Below are 17,913 nucleotides of genomic sequence, written 5' to 3'. Positions count from 1 at the left end.
TGATCATCTGTCCATCCCCCTGGACAGCACAAGCCAGAGACCTGCCCTAGGATCATGAATGGGGCAGATCTTGGAGAAAAACAGCCAGTTGTGATTTAAACATTGTCGGGTGGAGAATCTACCCCAGCCGCTGGTAAATTGTTCCAATGGTTCGTTACCCTCACTGGTAACAATGTGCACCTCACTCCCAGTCGGACTTTGTCTAGATATAAAGCGTGACATGCAGGAAAAGAAGAAACCGTCCTCTTAGTATTTGAAATCACAGGGAAACCAGCACCAATTTCAGTTAGAGTGCACGGAAACGGGCCTGAGGCTAGTGCGGAGTGTAAGATATTAACGCATTCGGTGACTCTGTAGTTCAAACACACACCACAATTCAAGTCGGCGTGAAAGTTTTCTCAAGTTTATGCCCCACGACTGAGACAGAAGTGAGGTTTGGCAGTTAGAGGGTAGCTTTGCACTCTCACCGGTAGTGTCACGTTACCAGGGAGAGATCTGAGACTGTCTCTCTGGCAATTCTCACTCACACGTGCAGAGACCGGATGGCTGCGGGGGGGGGAGAAACCGGGCAGAGCAGAACAAGTCACGTAACGAAGTTGCTGGTTCTCAGTAGCACTTCACGTTAGGAGCTGAGTTTAAATAAGACAATGCAGAGCAGAACCATTAAACAAGGAATCGTTAGAGCTCTCCCAACACGCAGGGCAGCCCCCGATTGCGGAAAATACCCAGCAGGACAATTGGGAGCTTACGGTTAGTTCTTGAAGCAACAGCAAAGTAGCTTCAGTAAGTTGGTCCCCGTTAGATCAGCCTTCTCCTACCAAACATGCAAATGTTATTTCCATGCAATTACAGTGCTCTCCGGGTGAGAGACAGCCACAGGGATTTAGGCACCGGAACTTTGTTACAGGGCGTTCCATTTACCCCTGGCACTCCGTCCAGAGTCTTAGGAGATTTCAAATCTGAAGGCTATTTCAGTGCTTTTCCCCCCGACCCCCCCCCCCACACACACACTTTTTAGTGTGGTTTTGCTCGGCATTTCTTTGGAACCAGGATATTTTAGTGGGATCTGTGGACGCTGTTACGTTTAAGAATTTCAGTGGAAAGATCCAGAACAACGGTCTGGATTTCTGGGACACGAATCTGAACTACGAGGGAGGACAGGGCCAAATTCTGGCTCCTGCAAAGCAAAGAAGTTCCCTGTGGAACCGTCGCCGAGAACACGGCCTGTGCAACCGTCCCGTGCTTTAGTGCTCAGGGGGTTCTCTCACCTTCCTTTGGTATCCAGAATCTCCGGGTGTGATGCTGGGGGTGGGGATTGATTATTGTATTTTTACAGAGTTAGGTTTGGCTTGTCAGACAAGCACTTTCTTTCCTCGGGTTCTGTGTATTTGGGACTTCAGACCTCTAAGGTTCCAAAACCCAGGTTCTCGTCCATAAAGGACTTTTAGTTAAAAGAGACGCCCTCTCGGGAAAGCAAAGTTCCTGACCTTTGCTTACGTGCGTAGGAGGGCTCTTCCCGAGTCGGGAGCGAGACGCCCGGGTGTTCCAGACCTCAGGGGCTTTAGATGAAGGCTGCTCTCAGGGGAAGAGAGTTGGGTCTCTTAGCGGAGAGATCCAACCAACTGGGATTTTGCAACGTTTTGTATACACTTATTTTTCTGTTCAGTTGTATTGAGGGGCTGGCTCGGTTCCAAAAACCGATCAATTTATTGCGTCAATCATCGGCCATTGGGCAGGCCCGGATTTGGGGATAGGTGCAGATTCAGTTGCAAATTGTAAATTTGTCCACTTGGCAGGTCAAATTGTCACTGCATGTTTCTTACCCACCCAGCTGGCGTGCTGGATCCAGAAATATCCACCTTTCCAGGGCGTCCAGCCTCCCTGGGAATTCCTTAGCGGCTTCGTCAGCGCTGTTAATTCAAATATACACTGACCGAGTCGTTTAAAAGTCGTTTGGCTCAACTTTCTGTTGTTACTTCCTGCGCCATTTCAGCACAGAACGAAAGCTTCTGATGTAACGTGGTCATTATGTTCTGGGAGTTTTGCTTAATTGCAGAGTTTCAAGGTTTGTTCTTTTTTCTGCTTGTTCTTAACTTTAATTTGAGGAGAGGTCATTCCATCTTTCTCTTAAGAATAAGAAGTTTTCCCCAATTTGATTCTAATTTTAAACAACTTGTAGGTTAATTATCAAAACAATCTCCTAATTCCCAGTAACTAAAATAATCTGGCTATCCCAGGCATTATCCTCAATAACTTAAAAACATTAGTAAAAAAAAGCAAAAATTATATTTCTAACTCATGTTTAATATCATATTTATAATTAAAATAACAATTCTTTTATAGATCATTTCTAGATCAGTAGAATGTAAAGATACATTTCCACATTAACTCTCATACTAATACCAAACACTATTTCTAAGCTAAAAAAAAAAAATAATTACAAACACAAATTATAACAAATTTAGCTATATGTATTCAGGCAAATTGTAGGATTTTGTTACCAAAAAAGAACTGAGAGTTGTTACCTTGAGAATTAAATTCTAATTTAAACCTGGGAACGCTGGTGTGAACTTGGACATTAATTCACTTCTTGGCGTACATCTCAAAGTGTTTACATTACAAGAACGGCACCAGGGTCTGGTTCAGTGTAGAGATGAGAGATCTCCCCAGCAGGAAGGGAATCTGGTGTAATAGCTGTGACCTCATCCCCCCTGGACAGTGAGTGGTCCCTTGCACGGCCGAGTCGTAGCTACTAGGACTGTGTTTAACGTGACACAAGACTTACACGATGGCCTTCGTGTGTAAACTTCCATGCAACTTTTCGGAGAGCGATGAACATATTTGGTTTAAACAAAAACCTGACTGGAGCCCGTGATCAAATTACATCTTATGCCCGATTCGGTGGATGTTTTAGCCCAGGATCATGGCTTCCGCGTAGGAGCTGTCCAAGCACAAGGGAGGGGTGGGTGAGTAACTGACTCTCTCTCGAATACTGGAGCGTGGGGTGTCCGTTTGCTATCTAGTCTCACTGCTCTATGCCTTCTTCAGACAGAAGTGACTCAATCCCTGGCTCCAGAGGGGGCTCTGGCTCAGGATGGAGGAGGGGAAAGGCGTATGACAGTGTGTGTTCATGGAAAGGTGATTCTGCCCTTTAGCCTGGTCTGGGCCTGGTTTCACGCCAGCTGTTCCATTAGACCGTTGCTGTAGGGCTGCTAATGAAAGGAATATCAAGACGGCCTATTCAGGGGTGAGATTTAATCCTCTAGGCCCGAGAAGGAGAAAACCCAGCTGTTAGCTGACGCTGGGCCGGGCAAGAGGAGCTGTTCGGGGGAGGGAGGGGGGCTGGAACCCAGACACTGGTGGTCCGGGGTACCTGTGGGAATCAGGGAAAGGCCCCACGGAGGAGGGCTGGGGGATCCCTTACCGGGGGATGGTGCTATGGGAGCAGGGCAGGAGATGGCCCGTGGAAAAGGCTCCCCAGAGAGGCCAGGGGTTGCAGGGGCACGGACAGGGCTCCCTGGCTCAGAGGGGCCCGGGGACCTGGAGCTAGGGGGAGTTGGGAACCCCAAGAGGGAAGGGTCTAGGCCAGAAGGGCCAATAGAGGCTATTTCATAGACTCAGCACACGGCGCCCCGGGAAGGGGAACGTTACGCTGAGTACTCGGCAGTGAACGCGTTATCGGGGGAACTGGCACGGGACTGAGGGCAAGGTGCCAGCAGGGCTGCGCTGTGCCACAAGGGGGCATGGCCCTGCCACAGGCCCATCTACCCCGGTATCCCGTCTCTGCTAGTGGCCAATGCCAGCTGCTCCGGGTGTAGGATGCCCCCTAGTGGACAATTATGGAATAACCCGTTTCTAGGAGTCAGTTTTTAAAAAAACCACTCGGCGTTGGATGCTCTCCTTAGCCATAGGAGCGTCCGGTCCTGCTAAGCTTTTAATGTCAGCTGCATCCTGTGGCAGTGAGTTCCACAGGCCAGTTGTGCACTGCATTGAAACAATAGCCTTTCCCTGGAGTTTTATGGCCTGCTCTCAGTGACTCTTGATAACCTAGTGCGACCTCCCGGTGGTTCTGGGTTTGGGCTGCAAATGCCCAGAACCGGACCCCTGACTGAGTTACTCCTTGTAACCCCTTGAGCTTCATCCTTAATGCGCCCTGGAGTTCTCCCGTTTGCCACCCCCCCACTACAGATCCTTCACCCGGGGTTAACTTCATGGCTGAATTGCTTCTGCCGGCCGCCAGGAGTCAGTGATGAGCCCAGGATGGTGGAACCCAAGTCCGGGCAAGCCACTGAAATGGCTTCGTAGCTGTGTGTTTCCGGCACTGGAACTTAGCCCAAAGGTGGGTGGGGAATAGGATCAGGTCCTAACCTCAGGAGACTCCGGTTCTCTTCCCAGCCCTGCCACTGGGTGAACGTGGACAAGGCATTTGCCATCTCTGTGCCTCAGTGTCCCCTGCCGCAGTTACTGTCCTGTCTGTGTAGATTGTCAGCTGCTTGGGGCAGGGCCTGTCTGTCCAGCGCCTGGCACCGGGGCCCTGGGCCGTGACAGGCTGGCAGGCACTATTGTAATGCACAGGATGGAGGTTTCTGCAAACAGTGACGTGATCTCCAGAGCCCGTCTGCTAGTTACAGACGAGATGTTTGTACCCTGGAAATAAAGGCTTGTTTCATCACCATGGCTACTTGTTATTTAAACACCTCAAATCCGGGGCCCAGTCCTGCAGCCCGTGGGCGGTTCTCAGCCCCTCCACAGAGCTTGTCATCCACAGATCTCCAAGCTCTTTACAGAGGCGGGTATTGTCATCCTTCTCTGACAGAGGGGAAACTGAGGCACGGAGCAGGGACAGGATGAGCCCAGCTCCCTGGCGCAGTGAGCGTCTCTCAGACCTGTGTACAGGCTACTTAATTTTAAATCCCCCTTCCCTAGCTGGATTGCCCAGCCCCCAGCAGCTCTGCCCCCCGAAATTCGCTGGGCTGCCCTCCATGTATGGTGCCCGGACTGGGGGTGTCTCTGTCCCTGCTGGAGCGAGGTCTCCCCTCAGCCAGTCCCTGCCGGGGAGGGGGAGTTCCCCGTCACACAGCTTAGTCTGTTCTCAGGTCGCTTTGGGGCTGGGGGAGGAGGGATTCTCACCGTCCCAGTGAACACGAAACCAGACAGTGCAGAGCTCACGGAGCTGCTCTTGGGGGTCTTCGCCCCGTGAGGGTCTGGGGAGCTTTGTCCCACGGCACCGACGGTGGATCGGGCGCGGTGGGGCGGGATGGGAGATTAGGGGTGATGAACAGGCGAAGTGCGCTGCTGAATTGGACCGTTGGGGGAGTCACTCACCCGGAGAGACGGATTGAGTCCAGTGTAGAGACCCCAGCATCTCTCCACCGGGCTGCAGGGGCTGGGACAAGGGGGGACCCCGTCACTGGTGCATGCTGCCTCAAATGGGGGTGCTGGGTTGACCTGTAGGCTAAGGGCCCCCCAATATTCCAGGATACAGGCCTGCAGATTCCTGCTGGGTAAAATCAAAGGCTAAGCGAGCTCCGTCGGCTCCAACGTGGGAGGATGCCGGGGGTTAGTGTGAATGGGGTCAGAGCGACCCCTGGAAAGATCCAACACTGGCTGGGGTTTGTAGCCCCCGAGCTCAGATCTGGTTCACCCTGGGGCAGGGACGGGAGCCGGCCGGGTACGGCTGGGCCCAGACACGCCTTTCTCCCAAGGTCTGGGGGGGTCGGTGCAGGCTGGTGCCCAGCTGGGTGTGGGTTCCAGACCGTCTCACCCTCCGGCACAGGTCCGGCAGCACCGGGGGGGTCCCACAGAACAAACACTATGGGGAGGCTACAGCCCCGACCCCCCCGCTGGGCTGGGGGTGAGGAGAGCGAACCCCCCCCCCATGCCAATGGAGTGAGGATGAGCCTGGAGCCGGTCTGCGAGGGGCTCAGGAAACACCTGGAGGACGGGGGGTGGGGGAAGCTGCAGTGGAGAGGTGAGGGGGCCGGGAACCCAGGGGACACTCACCCCCCCCCACTCTGCATGCAGCCTGCCCTTCCTCCCACCCCTTTGGGGACACCCCCACCCCTGTGATCCTCTGGGACTGTGTCGCTGTGTGGGGTGAGGCCGGGGGGTGGTTGCTGGCTGGGGTACGAGGGGGCGTTTGGAGGGAGGGGGTGAGCCCGGCCCATGGGCGACGGGGACTGACCCGTAACGGGGGAGGGGATTCTGGGATCCCCCTCACCCCCTGCTCCCGGAGCCGGGCGCCCCTCTGGGGCTGGGCACTGGGGTGACTGTCGCCGTCACTGCTGGAGAAAGAGGCTCAGGTAGGGGGCCTGGGATGGGGGACCGTGGACCGGCTGGGCCCTGCCGCCCAGGGGAGCAGCATCCAGCCCCCAGCGCTGTGCGACTGGCTGAGCCAGAGCCCCCGGGGCAGCTGCTGCCGGGCCAGACCCAGACCCTGGGGGCCAGTTCCCCTCCCTCACCCCCGGCTTTCCTAGAGCCCAGGGTGTCCGTCCCGGGGTAACCTAGGGGGTTTATACCCCCTGCTCTCGGCTGCGTCACAGAGCAGCTGCAGCCTCACACACAGATGAATTCGCAGTCCCCAGGGCGGTATCCCCGGTGTAGAGACGCCCCGGGATGGAACGTGACCAGGGCCCGTTTCTTCAGTGGGTCAGGAACAGGGCAGAACATGGGGCCAGGGAGTCCTGCTCTGACCACTAGCCCCCCTCCCCTCCCCTCCCCTCCCAGAGCTGGGGAGAGAACCCAGGAGTCCAGCTCCCAGCCCCCCCTGCTCTAACCCACCAGCCCCCACTCCCCTCCCAGAGCTGGGGAGAGAACCCAGGAGTCCGGGCTCCCAGCCGCCCCTGCTCTAAACCACTAGCCCCCCCTCCCCTCCCAGAGCTGGGGAGAGAACCCAGGAGTCCGGGCTCCCAGCCGCCCCTGCTCTAAACCACTAGCCCCCCCTCCCCTCCCAGAGCTGGGGAGAGAACCCAGGAGTCCGGGCTCCCAGCCCCCCCCCCCGCTCTAACCCACTAGGCCCCCCTCCCCTCCCAGAGCTGGGGAGAGAACCCAGGAGTCCGGGCTCCCAGCCGCCCCTGCTCTAAACCACTAGCCCCCCCTCCCCTCCCAGAGCTGGGGAGAGAACCCAGGAGTCCGGGCTCCCAGCCGCCCCTGCTCTAAACCACTAGCCCCCCCTCCCCTCCCAGAGCCGGGTAGAGAACCCAGGAGTCCGGGCTCCCAGCCGCCCCTGCTCTAAGCCCCCAGCCCCCACTCCCCTCCCAGAGCTCCCAGCCCCGCCCCCTCGGGGGCGCGGCCTGCGGGACTCCCGGGACGCGGCTAAGGCTGCTCTGTTACCAGCCGCCCCGTCAAGCTGCCCGGCCGGGTTCTGCCCGGAGACCGGTGACGCGGCTGGCTTCGTCTGTCGCTATTGGAGGGAGCGGCCCCTCTCGCCCAATCCCGGCAGAGGCTGAGTGCCCGGCGCTGCGCGCCGGGGATCAGTGAGCTGCGGGGGGGGGGAGGGCGCAGCTGTCGGGGTGGCGGAGCGAAGGACCCCGCTGGGGATGGGGGGGCGGGAGACCAGCCTGTGTTTGCTCCTCCTCCTCCCCCTGGGGGCCCTCGCCGGCAAGGGACGGGACTCGCGTGAGTACCTGGGGTCCCCCCCCGGGGGTGGGGTCCTGGGACCGCTGGGATCGGGGCCCAGGCTGGGCTGGGTCGGGTGGGGGCGGATGGGGGGGTCCGGGACCGGTTCCCCAGTCACACGTGGGCTTGGCAGAATCGCAGGTTTATTGTGTCATTTTTGTCAGCATTGTCAAATGTGTGTTGATTTCAGTGTTCACGTGCTGGGAAATGGGGGGGCGGGGGGGGCAGACAATTATTTTGTGTCCACAGAGGTTAAGATTCAAAAAGTTCAAACTCGAACCGGCCCAACACCGACTGGCAACATCTGGGTCAGAGTTTGTGCAGCGCCCGGCGCGACGGGGCCCTGACCCTGACTGAGGCCTGTGTGCATTACTGGGCCCTCCGACAGGGCGTGGGGGTGTGTGTGGGGGGGTCACAGGGTCCTGGGCCCAGTGTGAGTAGAGTTGAAGGCTGCACAAATATAGGAAATGACCCTGAATGGGTGAAAGGTGTCCTCTCCAGACTCTAACCACCAGTCCCCACTCCCCTCCCAGAGCTGGGGAGAGAACCCAGGCGTCCTGGTTCCCAGCCCCCCTGCTCTAACCCACCAGTCCCCACTCCCCTCCCAGAGCTGGGGAGAGAACCCAGGAGTCCTGGCTCCCAGCCCCCCCCCGCTCTAACCCACCAGCCCCCACTCCCCTCCCAGAGCCAGGGAGAACCCAGGAGTCCTGGCTCCCAGCCCCTCCTGCTCTAACCCACCAGCCCCCACTCCCCTCCCAGAGCCGGGGAGAGAACCCAGGAGTCCTGGCTCCCAGCCCCCCCGCTCTAACGCACCAGCCCCCTCTCCCCTCCCAGAGCCAGGGAGAACCCAGGAGTCCTAGCTCCCAGCCCCCCCGCTCTAACCCACCAGCCCCCACTCCCCTCCCAGAGCTGGGGAGAGAACCCAGGAGTCCTGGCTCCCAGCCCCCCCCCCCCTCTAACCCACCAGCCCCCACTCCCCTCCCAGAGCTGGGGAGAGAACCCAGGAGTCCTGGCTCCCAGCCCCCTCTGCTCTAACCCACCAGCCCCCACTCCCCTCCCTGAGCCGGGCAGAGAACCCAGGAGTCCTGGCTCCCAGCCCCTCCCCCGGTTCCAACCATTACACCACCCTGCCCAGCCAGCTGTTTACCTTATGGGGGAGGTGCCACCCTCTGTGACACTTTCACTTTCCGTCTCCAGCTGGCAGACGGGCTCTGCTCGGTACCAGGTGATGGGGCAGCTGCTCCCTTGTGGGGCTTTCTCAGCTGGGCCAGCCCTTCCTGGGGCAAAGTCCCCGGGGCGAGGCCAGGGGCAGGGTGCACCCGGAGAGTCGCTCTGTTGGGGAGCCCAGTGGGGAGCGTCCTGGCCGATATAGGGGGGAGAGTGACTGGGCTCAGCATGGCCGTGCCTGTCCCCCTCCCTCTCCTCCTGCTGGGGGTCTTTGCCGTCCCAGGGGGCTGTTCCCGTGAGTATTGGGGTGCTACCCCACAGCACAGGGGGAGGGGCAGGATCCTGTCCCATTAGGGGCAGTGGTGACCTGTGCTGGGGGGCGTCGAGGGGGATGAGCCAGGGGGCAGGAAATGCTTGTATTGGGGTGAGGGGCTTTGGGGCTCAAATCCAGACCCCCCCAGGGCCCCATTCAGCTCTCAGCCGCCTGGCTGTGAATCAGGAGCGAGCCACTGAGACCAGGGGGTGTAAAACTAATGCGAGGCCAGAATCGAGCCCCGGGTGGCTAGCTGGACACTGGCCCCCCCCCGACCCCTATAGCCGGGTGTCCCGGGGAAAGAGGGGGTGTCCCGGGGAGGGGTACGGCTGTGGGGAGTGGGGATCCCTGCCAGTTGTTATGGGAGGGGTACAGGGAGCAGGGCTCCCCTCCCAGCTGGGCTCAGCTCCTGATCCGAAGGGGGGGCGGGGTCAGAGTCAAACCGCCAAGGTTTAACCCTTTCCCCGCTGTCTGTCTTTGTGGGAACCCCCGGTTCAGGGTCAGCCCTGCCCCACTTCCTTCCCCACAACATTAGGCAGATCGAGGAACGTGATCGTTCCCCTTTATTCGACATTGGTGAGGCCTCATCTGGAATACTGTGTCCAATTTTGGGCCCCACACTACAAGAAGGATGTGGAAAAATTGGAAAGAGTCCAGCGGAGGGCAACAAAAATGATTAGGGGTCTGGAGCACATGACTTATGAGGAGAGGCTGAGGGAACTGGGATTGTTTAGTCTCCAGAAGAGAAGAATGAGGGGGGATTTGATAGCAGCCTTCAACTACCTGAAGGGAGGTTCCAAAGAGGATGGAGTTCGGCTGTTCTCAGTGGTGGCAGATGACAGAACAAGGAGCAATGGTCTCAAGTTGCAGTGGGGGAGGTCCAGGTTGAATATTAGGAAACACTATTTCACTAGGAGGGTGGTGAAGCACTGGAATGCGTTACCTAGGGAGGTGGTGGAGTCTCCTTCCTTGGAGGTTTTTAAGGCCCGGCTTGACAAAGCCCTGGCTGGGATGATTTAGTTGGGAATTGGTCCTGCTTTGAGCAGGGGGTTGGACTAGATGACCTCTTGAGGTCCCTTCCAACCCTGATATTCTATGATTCTATGATTCTATGATTCTATGTCACGACCTCTGGCTACGCCTCAGTTTCCCCTCCCATCCCCCCCCTTTGCCCCCTCCCTGTGGGACACTGGATTTTGCGGTGACGGCTGCTGCTCCCCCAACACCCTGCCTAGCCCCCCCCCGTGGTTTCGCGCCCCCATCTGGCGAGCGCCCAGCGCGAGGTGGGTGAGGCTGCCAGACACTAATTGCTAATTGCTGCTGTTAATGAATGTTTATGGGGACCAGAAGTCAGTATGAGGGGCCTGGTCATGCCAGACGCTGCGCAGACCCTGCTCAACTGAGATTGGGCCCCCCGTCACGCTGGGCACTGCATGGACCCCTGGCCCAACAGAGAGTGAGGCCCCATCTACTCCCTTGCAGTGTGGGGTGTGGTCCCGGCTCTCCCCGGGGGCTGGGCCGGGCGAAAGGGGCTGCTGGCTGATGGGGGGGGGGGGTCTCCCTTCTGCAGTGTGGGGTGGGGTCCTGGCTCACCCGGGGGGCTGGGATGGGACAGGGGGTGAGGGGCTGCTGGCTGTGGGGTGGGTCTCTCCCCCCTGGAGTGTGGGGTCCCGGCTCGCCCTCGGGGCTGGGATGGGGCAAGGGGCTGTTGGCTGAAGGGTGTCTCTCCCCCCTGAAGTGTGGGGTGGAGTCCTGGCTCGCCCTGGGGGCTGGGTGGGGAAGGGGGCTGCTGGCTGACAGGAGGGTCTCTCTCGCTCTCTCCCCGCAGACCCAGGCCCGCACTCGCTGCGCTATTTCTACACGGCGGTGTCGGAGCCCGGCCCGGGGCTGCCCCAGTTCACCGTGGTCGGGTACCTGGATGACCAGCTCTTCTTCCATTTCGACAGCGAGGTGAAGCAGGCCCAGCCTCGCGCCCCCTGGATCCAGGCCGAGGGGCCCGAATACTGGGATCGGCAGACCTGGATTGCCAAGGGCTGGCAGGAGGCCTTCAATGGCAACGTCCGCATCGCCATGGAGCGCTACAACCAGAGCGGGGGTGAGGGGCCGGGGGCCGGAGCGTGGGGCCTGGCGGTGACCCCAGACACTGGGCCTAGGAGGGACCCCAGAGCCCGGGACCTAGGAGGGACTCTGTTCTGTCTCCATCCTCCATCCCTGGCCCCAGTGGTGACCCCAGGCCCGGTGGTGACCCTGTCCCATATCCCTGGACCTAAGCAGTGACTCCATTCCCCCATCCCCAGGTCTGGTGGTGACCCAGTCCCTTGTCCCCATCCCCGGCAGTGACCCCATCCCCAGGCCTAGCACAGACCCCCATCCCCGTGGTGACCCTGTCCCCATCCCTGGCAGTGACCCCGTCACCAGGCCTAGCACGGACCCCCATCCCCGTGGTGACCCCATCCCCAGGTCTGGTGGTGACCCAGTCCCTTGTCCCCATCCCCAGCAGAGATCCCGTCCCCGGGCCCAGCAGGGACCGTAGCTCTAGGCTGAGCAGTGACCGTAACCCCAGTCCCAGCCCCAGCGCTCGCTGTAACTCTCCCCAGCCCTCGCCCTGCGCTGGGCAGTGCCCGTCACCCTGGGCAAAGGAGGAACCGGGGAGGGATAACTCAGTGGTTTGAGCATTGGCCTGCTAAACCCAAGGTTGTGAGCTCAATCCTTGAGGGGGCCATTTAGGGATCTGGGACAAAAATCTGTCTGGGGATTGGCCCCCCTTTGAGCAGGGGGTTGGACTAGATACCTCCTGAGGTCCCTTCCAACCCTGAGATTCTATGATCACCCCAGCCCCTGTCCTCAGGGTAACCCCAGTCCCAGCGCTGAGCGAAGCTGTGACCCGACCCCTGGGCTTCCAGTGATCCGACCCCGGGCCAAGCCATAACCCTGACCCTCGCCCTGAGGCCAGGCAGAGCAATAACTGCAACCCTAATCCCAACTCTGAGCTGTGACCCTGACCCCTGGCCGAGCCGTAACCTGAACCCCTGGCCGAGCCGTGTCTCTGACCGAGTCTGTCCCCGACCCTCGCTCGGAATCGAGTTCAGTAGCAACACAAGCAAGTCGCCCCGGGGTGCCTGCAGTGGCTGGGCCGTGGGGGCAGCGAGGGGTCGTGGGGGCAGCGAGGGGCCGTGGCCCTGAGTCAGGTCTAACGAGCCGCGTCAGGCGCCGTGGCCGGAGCTGTGGCCTCACATGGCTCCGTGCGTGTCTCTCCAGGCCTGCACGCCTTCCAGTACATGTACGGCTGTGAGCTGCGGGCGGACGGCGGCACGGGGGGCTTCCGGCAGTACGGCTACAACGGGCGGGATTTCCTCTCCTACGACACCCGCACCCACGCCTGGGTGGCGCCCAGCAAGGAGGCCGAGATCACCAAGGGGAAGATGGAGGCCGACAGGCACCTGAGCCAGCAGCAGCGGGACTATCTGGAGCGGAAATGCGTCGAGTGGCTGCAGAAATACCTGGGCTACGGGAAGGAGACGCTGCAGAGGAGAGGTGAGGGGGGCAGGGAGCCCACCCGGGTAGCGGGACTCTCCCCCCCTCCCTGGCCTGTCTGAGACACTAATTATATTGACCCAGGGCTGGGTTACAGGGGAAGACCCCTAGAGGTCAGCGGAGCCTTTTGGGGGTCCCCTTCTGTGCCATGCCGGCAGGGTGCAGAGACCCCCTCCCCTGGCAGGTCCCATCTCCCCCTGCCCCTGGGCTCCTGTGTGGGGCAGGTCCCTGTGGGGTCTTTCCCAGGCTCTGACCTCTCCTGCTTTCCAATGACTGAACCATGGGGGTGCTCAGGGACCCGGGTGCTGCTCATGGGCCCTAACCCAGCGGCCTCCCCCTCTGCCCCCTTGTCTCTCCAGAGCACCCGGCCGTGCGGGTCACCAGCAGAGACGCCCCTGGCGGCCCCACCACCCTCTCCTGCCGGGCCCACGGCTTCTACCCCCGGGACATTGCCGTGACCTGGCTGCGAAAGGGGGAGAGCAGAGAGCAGGAGACATGGCGAGGGGGGGTCCTGCCCAACGGGGACGGGACCTACCACACCTGGGCCACGGTGGAGATCGACCCCCAGGAGAGAGACCTGTACAGCTGCCGTGTGGAGCACAAGAGCCTGGCCCAGCCGCTCGACACTGCGTGGGGTGAGGCCGGGGTGTATGTGGACGCTGGATGAAATGGGGGGGGTGTCACAGGGTGACTGGCCCTACAGCCCCACCGGTAACACACTTTGCTCACTTCCCCAGGTGGAGAAAATGAGCGAAGCCGCAGGACAGGCAGGTTGTGTGGCTAGCGGGGGAGGAGGCTAAGACAGGAACCAGAGGGGAGGGGGCACCCCGGAAAGCCGGAGGGAGCTGATAAATGAAGGGGGGCGTGATCGCGGAGCCAGCCTGATCCCAGCCTGGGCCGGGGTCCCGGGCAGTGAAACATCGGCTGGAGGTGAAACGGGCTTTAGAATACGGGGAACCTGGTGCCAGGCCCCTGTGAGTTAGCAGGAGTTGAAAAGTCTTGTTAACAAAGGATTGAAAAGGGAACGCGAGGCCTGGGCCCCAGGGAGAAGAGACGCTCGGGAAGGAGCAGGCAAGGGCGCCCGCTTCCCCTGGCCGCTGCGGTTTGAAGAATAACGGACGTTCCTGGAACAGACTCACCGCAGGGTAAAGAGACAGCCACGAGAAAGGAGTGGGGGTGCGAATGGGGGATGGGAAGGACGTGGTGTTTGGGGGGGTCTCTCACTCTCTGTTCCCTTGCAGAGCCCCCGTCCCGCTCTGCCCCGCTCCCTGCGCTGATTGGGGCCGTCGCTGGCGCTGCCCTGCTCGCTGGGACAGTTGGGTTTGTTCTCTGGAGGAGGCGGCGCTCAGGTAATGGGGGGCCGGCGGTGCCACCTCTCAGTGTGGGGCCTGCGATGGGGCCCTGGGGACGGCAGCAATCTGGAGGGGGACCCCTGCGTTGGGGTTGTGTGACTGCCCTGCGGGGGGCTGGGCCAGAGACCCCGCTGGGGGCTGCTGCCGGGCCGTAGCCAGAGACGGGGGAGCCAGAGACGGGGCGGATGACGCTGGGTCTCTCTGTTCCCTTCCTTACACCCGGCTTCCCCTGGGACACTGAGTCGCGCGCTGAGCCCCGGGGTCTGTGCTGGGCCGTGGACATGGGTCAGAGCCGGTTCCTGTCCCGGGAGCGGCCGCACTCACTGCAATCTGCCTTGTCTCTGCAGGGAAAACCGGAGCCATCGACACTCCAGCTCAGGGTGAGTGTGAGCCCGTCCAGGCTGCTGGCAGGTGTGGGGAGGGGGCACGGCCCAGCCCGGGGACCCTCCCCTGGGACCGGGCGCTAACGCCCCATCGCCACCTGCTCAGCCAGTCACCCGCAATCCCCTGCGTCGCGCGACGTGCCCCCGGCTCTGCGGGGTGCAGGCCCCTCTGGTCTCCGGGCTGAGCCGTGCCAGGCAGGGGGCCCTCATGGCTGGCTCTGCCCAGGGCAGCTCTGGGTGATGCTGTTCCCTGTCTGGGGCAGGCCGGGGGTGGTGAGCCCCGGGACGGGGTGGGCGAGGGTGGAATCGATTCCTAGGGAGACGTCAGGAGACACTAACCCCCCTTCTCCCCCCACAGCCGGCAACCGGGACTCCAGCTCCTCTCTGGAAGGTAAGGGGTTAATGATGGAGCAGGAGGGGTGACCCGTTAACCCTTCAGTTCCTGGTCAGAGGCCCCAGCAGGGAGACCAGGCGGGGGTGGGATCTCGGGGGGAGGGGGAGGGGGGGGCTGTGAATGGGACTTGGCGATTCACCCTGCACTCCCCAGGAGGGTCACCTGTGAGCAGAGCAGGTAACCAGGGGCCCCTCCTTTCCCCGCACTGGGGCCAGGCTCCCCCCGGCAGAGCTGGGAGGGACGGTCCCTGAGATCCCACAGCGAGGCCCTGCCACATTGGCCCCTCCTCACCCAGCCTTGGGGTCAGGGCCCCCCAGGCGAGCCCAGGGCAGGTCTAACGGGACGGGTGGGGCTGGAACCGCTCCGAGGGGGGCCGTGACCCCGGGAGCACACTCAGCCCCTAGGCTCGGAGACGCTGACCCTGTCCCTTCTCCCCATAGCCAGCGACAAAGAATCCAGCAAAGGATCCAGCAGGGGTAAGTGCTGGGGGGATCCAGCCCCCCTGGGATCGGCTGTGGTCACGGAGACCCCTATGGGGAGACGCCTGCCCCAAGCCCTGCCCCGGGGTGCCTTGCAGTCCCCAGCCGGGGGTGGGTCCCCTCTACAAGGGGGGTCGTTCCAGGCAGCAGGGACTCTGGGGGAGGGGAGCTGTGGGTGGGGGGCTGGGCTGCAGGGGGGAGGGCTCACTGTACCTCAGCCCCTATATGAACTGGGAGAGGAGTGGGGCTGAGTGTGACCCCCCCAAAGCAGAGCTGGGCCGGGACTCAGATACCAGGACCCTCAGATCCTGAACCCCCGGCCATTCCCGCCCCAGCTGGGGTCCCTGCGCTCCCCCACCCAGCCTCCAGCCCTGGTGCGTTATGGGGATTCTTACCCCAGAACTGGGTCTGCCTGGCCCCTGCCCCCTTTCTGATCCCTTCCCATGGTCCCTGCCTGGGCTGGGCCATTTCTGGGCCTCCGGGACGTTCTGCTCACCCCAGTCTGATCCCATTGGTGCGGGGTGGGGTGCGGGGATCGGCCAGGAACCAGCTCCCTGCTCAGCGCTAACCCCCTTCTCCCTCCCACAGGCAGCGACCCTGGGTATGACACCGGCTCGCAAGGTAAGTGGTGACTCCAGCCCGGGGCGCTGGCGGCTCCCCCCGGCCATAGACCCAGAGCCCCCCAGGCCCGGCCCCTCTAGTAGCCCAGCCTGGGAGCTCTGAGCGCCTGCTCCCCGCGGTGGGGAGCAATGAACCAGCCTGGGAACTCCCTCCTCTTCCCCCCACCCTGCCCCAGGCAGAGCTGGGAGCGACCCTGCTGGGTACGGAGCGTCTCTCCCCCATCTGACCCGGCTGCGGGAGGGTCTGGAGAACGGCCCGAGGGAGCCCTGTCCGGCTGCAGCGGGTCCCTCTCCGGTGTCAGCCCCGATCCCTACGAACAGACACGGCTCCTGCAGAGGCGCCAGTAGAAAAAGGGGGTGTGCCTGGGGGGGGCACCGCCAGAAAAGTGGGGGGGCCCATGGGGGCTGCCAGAAAAAAAGGGGAGGCTCCGGGCTCCCCCTGACTCCCTGTATCTCGTTCCTGCAGGGTCGGCGGCCACGGTGCACCTGGTGGGGGACACAAGTGTGGGAGAGACCAATCTCCCTACAGAAACTCAGGAGCTCCTCCACATGGGTGTTCCTGCCCCGCTCGACGACGGGGACCCCCCAGCGGGCATCGTCTAGGCTGGAGTTGTTCCTGGGGGTCTCTCCCCCCCTCGGCTGCTGACTGCTCGTGTGACCTGGACTGAATTCCTCACCCTTTCCCTCTGCCTCAATGCCCAGGCCCCGGATGTGACGCTCAGCTGCCTCGCGGGGGCCGCTGTGGGTTTGTGGATAAATCTCTGCATTAAGCATCTTCACATAACTTTCATATGACTTTGTATTATGCCTCTATTTTCCTACAACTTTGTATCAGATCCTTATAAAGAAAACTTTGTACTGAGCCTTGGTATAATGTTAAAAAAATGTCTTTTCGCTAGGAGTAAAATAAGATCTCTCCTCCCCCCTCCTTTTAATCAATTGCCCTGTTGACTGACCGAGGTGTGGATGAACCAGGCGTGGAAGGCAGCACCTCCAGACAGCTGCACCCCTTGGAGAGGGGCTGGAAGCCAGACCCAAGGACAATAAAACCTGTCAAGTGGCTCACTAAAGAAGATCAGACATACTGACGGCCTTGGGGGTTAGAAGCCAGCACCTTCCTTTGAAAACGCCCTCTTTGAACAGCAGTGGGACAACACCCAGAAGGAAGCAGCACAAAGGACCAACAGACACAGATTTTGAAGCTGGTACAGATTTGCAGGAGAGGGAAGCTGCTATAAATGTGAGGTGTCTTGCAGAGGACCCCGGGTCTCGTCTTGTCAACATGGAGCATCGATCCGGATCAGCAGACGCCCGGCTCCACCCCTCCCCCATCTAACTCACCTGGCCAGTGCAGTTAAGGGGAGCAACCAGTTGGTAACAACAAGACGGAGTGTGTTTGTGTGTGTATGTGTGTGTGTGTGTGAGTGTAATATAGATCATATGCATATGATACAGTGTTGATTGATCCATGTATTACCAGTAAATGTGGCACTTTGCCTTATTCCCCCTGAAAAGATCCTGTGCAGTACTTTAAGTATAACAGGTTAATTACCTGGGATCTGTCAGACGTACAACGAAAGCTGCTGTGTGGGGCAGGGACGCTTTGATTTCTCAACCAGGGGGATGTGTACCCCTGGGGGGTCACAGAGATCTGCCAGGGGGGACATCAACTCTGCTAGATATTTCCCTAGTTTTACAGCAGGCTACACAAAAAACACCAGCAAAGTCGGTGCAAACTACAATTTCATACAATGACTTGTTTCTATTGCTCTGTGTAATGTACAGTACACTGAAATGTAAGTACTATGTTTATATTTAAATTAATTTATCTTATAATTATACGGTAAAAATGTACTACTGTATTTTTACATGCATCCGATGAAGTGGCCTGTAGCCCACGAAAGCGTATGCTCAAATAAATGTGTTAGTCTCTAAGGTGCCACAAGGACTCCTCATTCTTTTTGCAGATACAGACTAACACGGCTACCCCTCTGAAATGTTTCAGTAATAGTGTGACTGTGACACTTCTGTAGTTTCATGTCTGATTTTTAAGT

General features: G+C 60.1%; 2 protein-coding genes across 2 annotated transcripts in view; one reads left to right on the top strand and one right to left on the bottom strand.

Moving 5' to 3' along the window:
* LOC135887747 (class I histocompatibility antigen, F10 alpha chain-like) overlaps nucleotides 1-17,913 on the bottom strand; it is a 265,826-nt gene that overhangs the window by 85,046 nt on the left and 162,867 nt on the right. The window lies entirely within an intron of this gene.
* On the top strand, nucleotides 11,106-17,798 carry LOC135887657 (major histocompatibility complex class I-related gene protein-like). The gene is made up of 9 exons (XM_065415379.1): nucleotides 11,106-11,192; nucleotides 12,356-12,631; nucleotides 12,991-13,266; nucleotides 13,873-13,980; nucleotides 14,331-14,363; nucleotides 14,725-14,757; nucleotides 15,201-15,236; nucleotides 15,828-15,860; nucleotides 16,326-17,798. The coding sequence occupies exons 1-9, from the start codon at nucleotides 11,168-11,170 to the stop codon at nucleotides 16,460-16,462; spliced, it is 957 nt and encodes a 318-aa protein (XP_065271451.1). The 5' UTR covers nucleotides 11,106-11,167; the 3' UTR covers nucleotides 16,463-17,798.

Source organism: Emys orbicularis, chromosome 13 (assembly GCF_028017835.1).
Source record: "Emys orbicularis isolate rEmyOrb1 chromosome 13, rEmyOrb1.hap1, whole genome shotgun sequence".
NCBI classification, from domain to species: Eukaryota; Metazoa; Chordata; order Testudines; family Emydidae; genus Emys; species Emys orbicularis.
The sequence above is the reverse complement of the archived record's forward strand: the minus strand, read 5'-3'. Positions and strand labels throughout refer to the sequence as shown.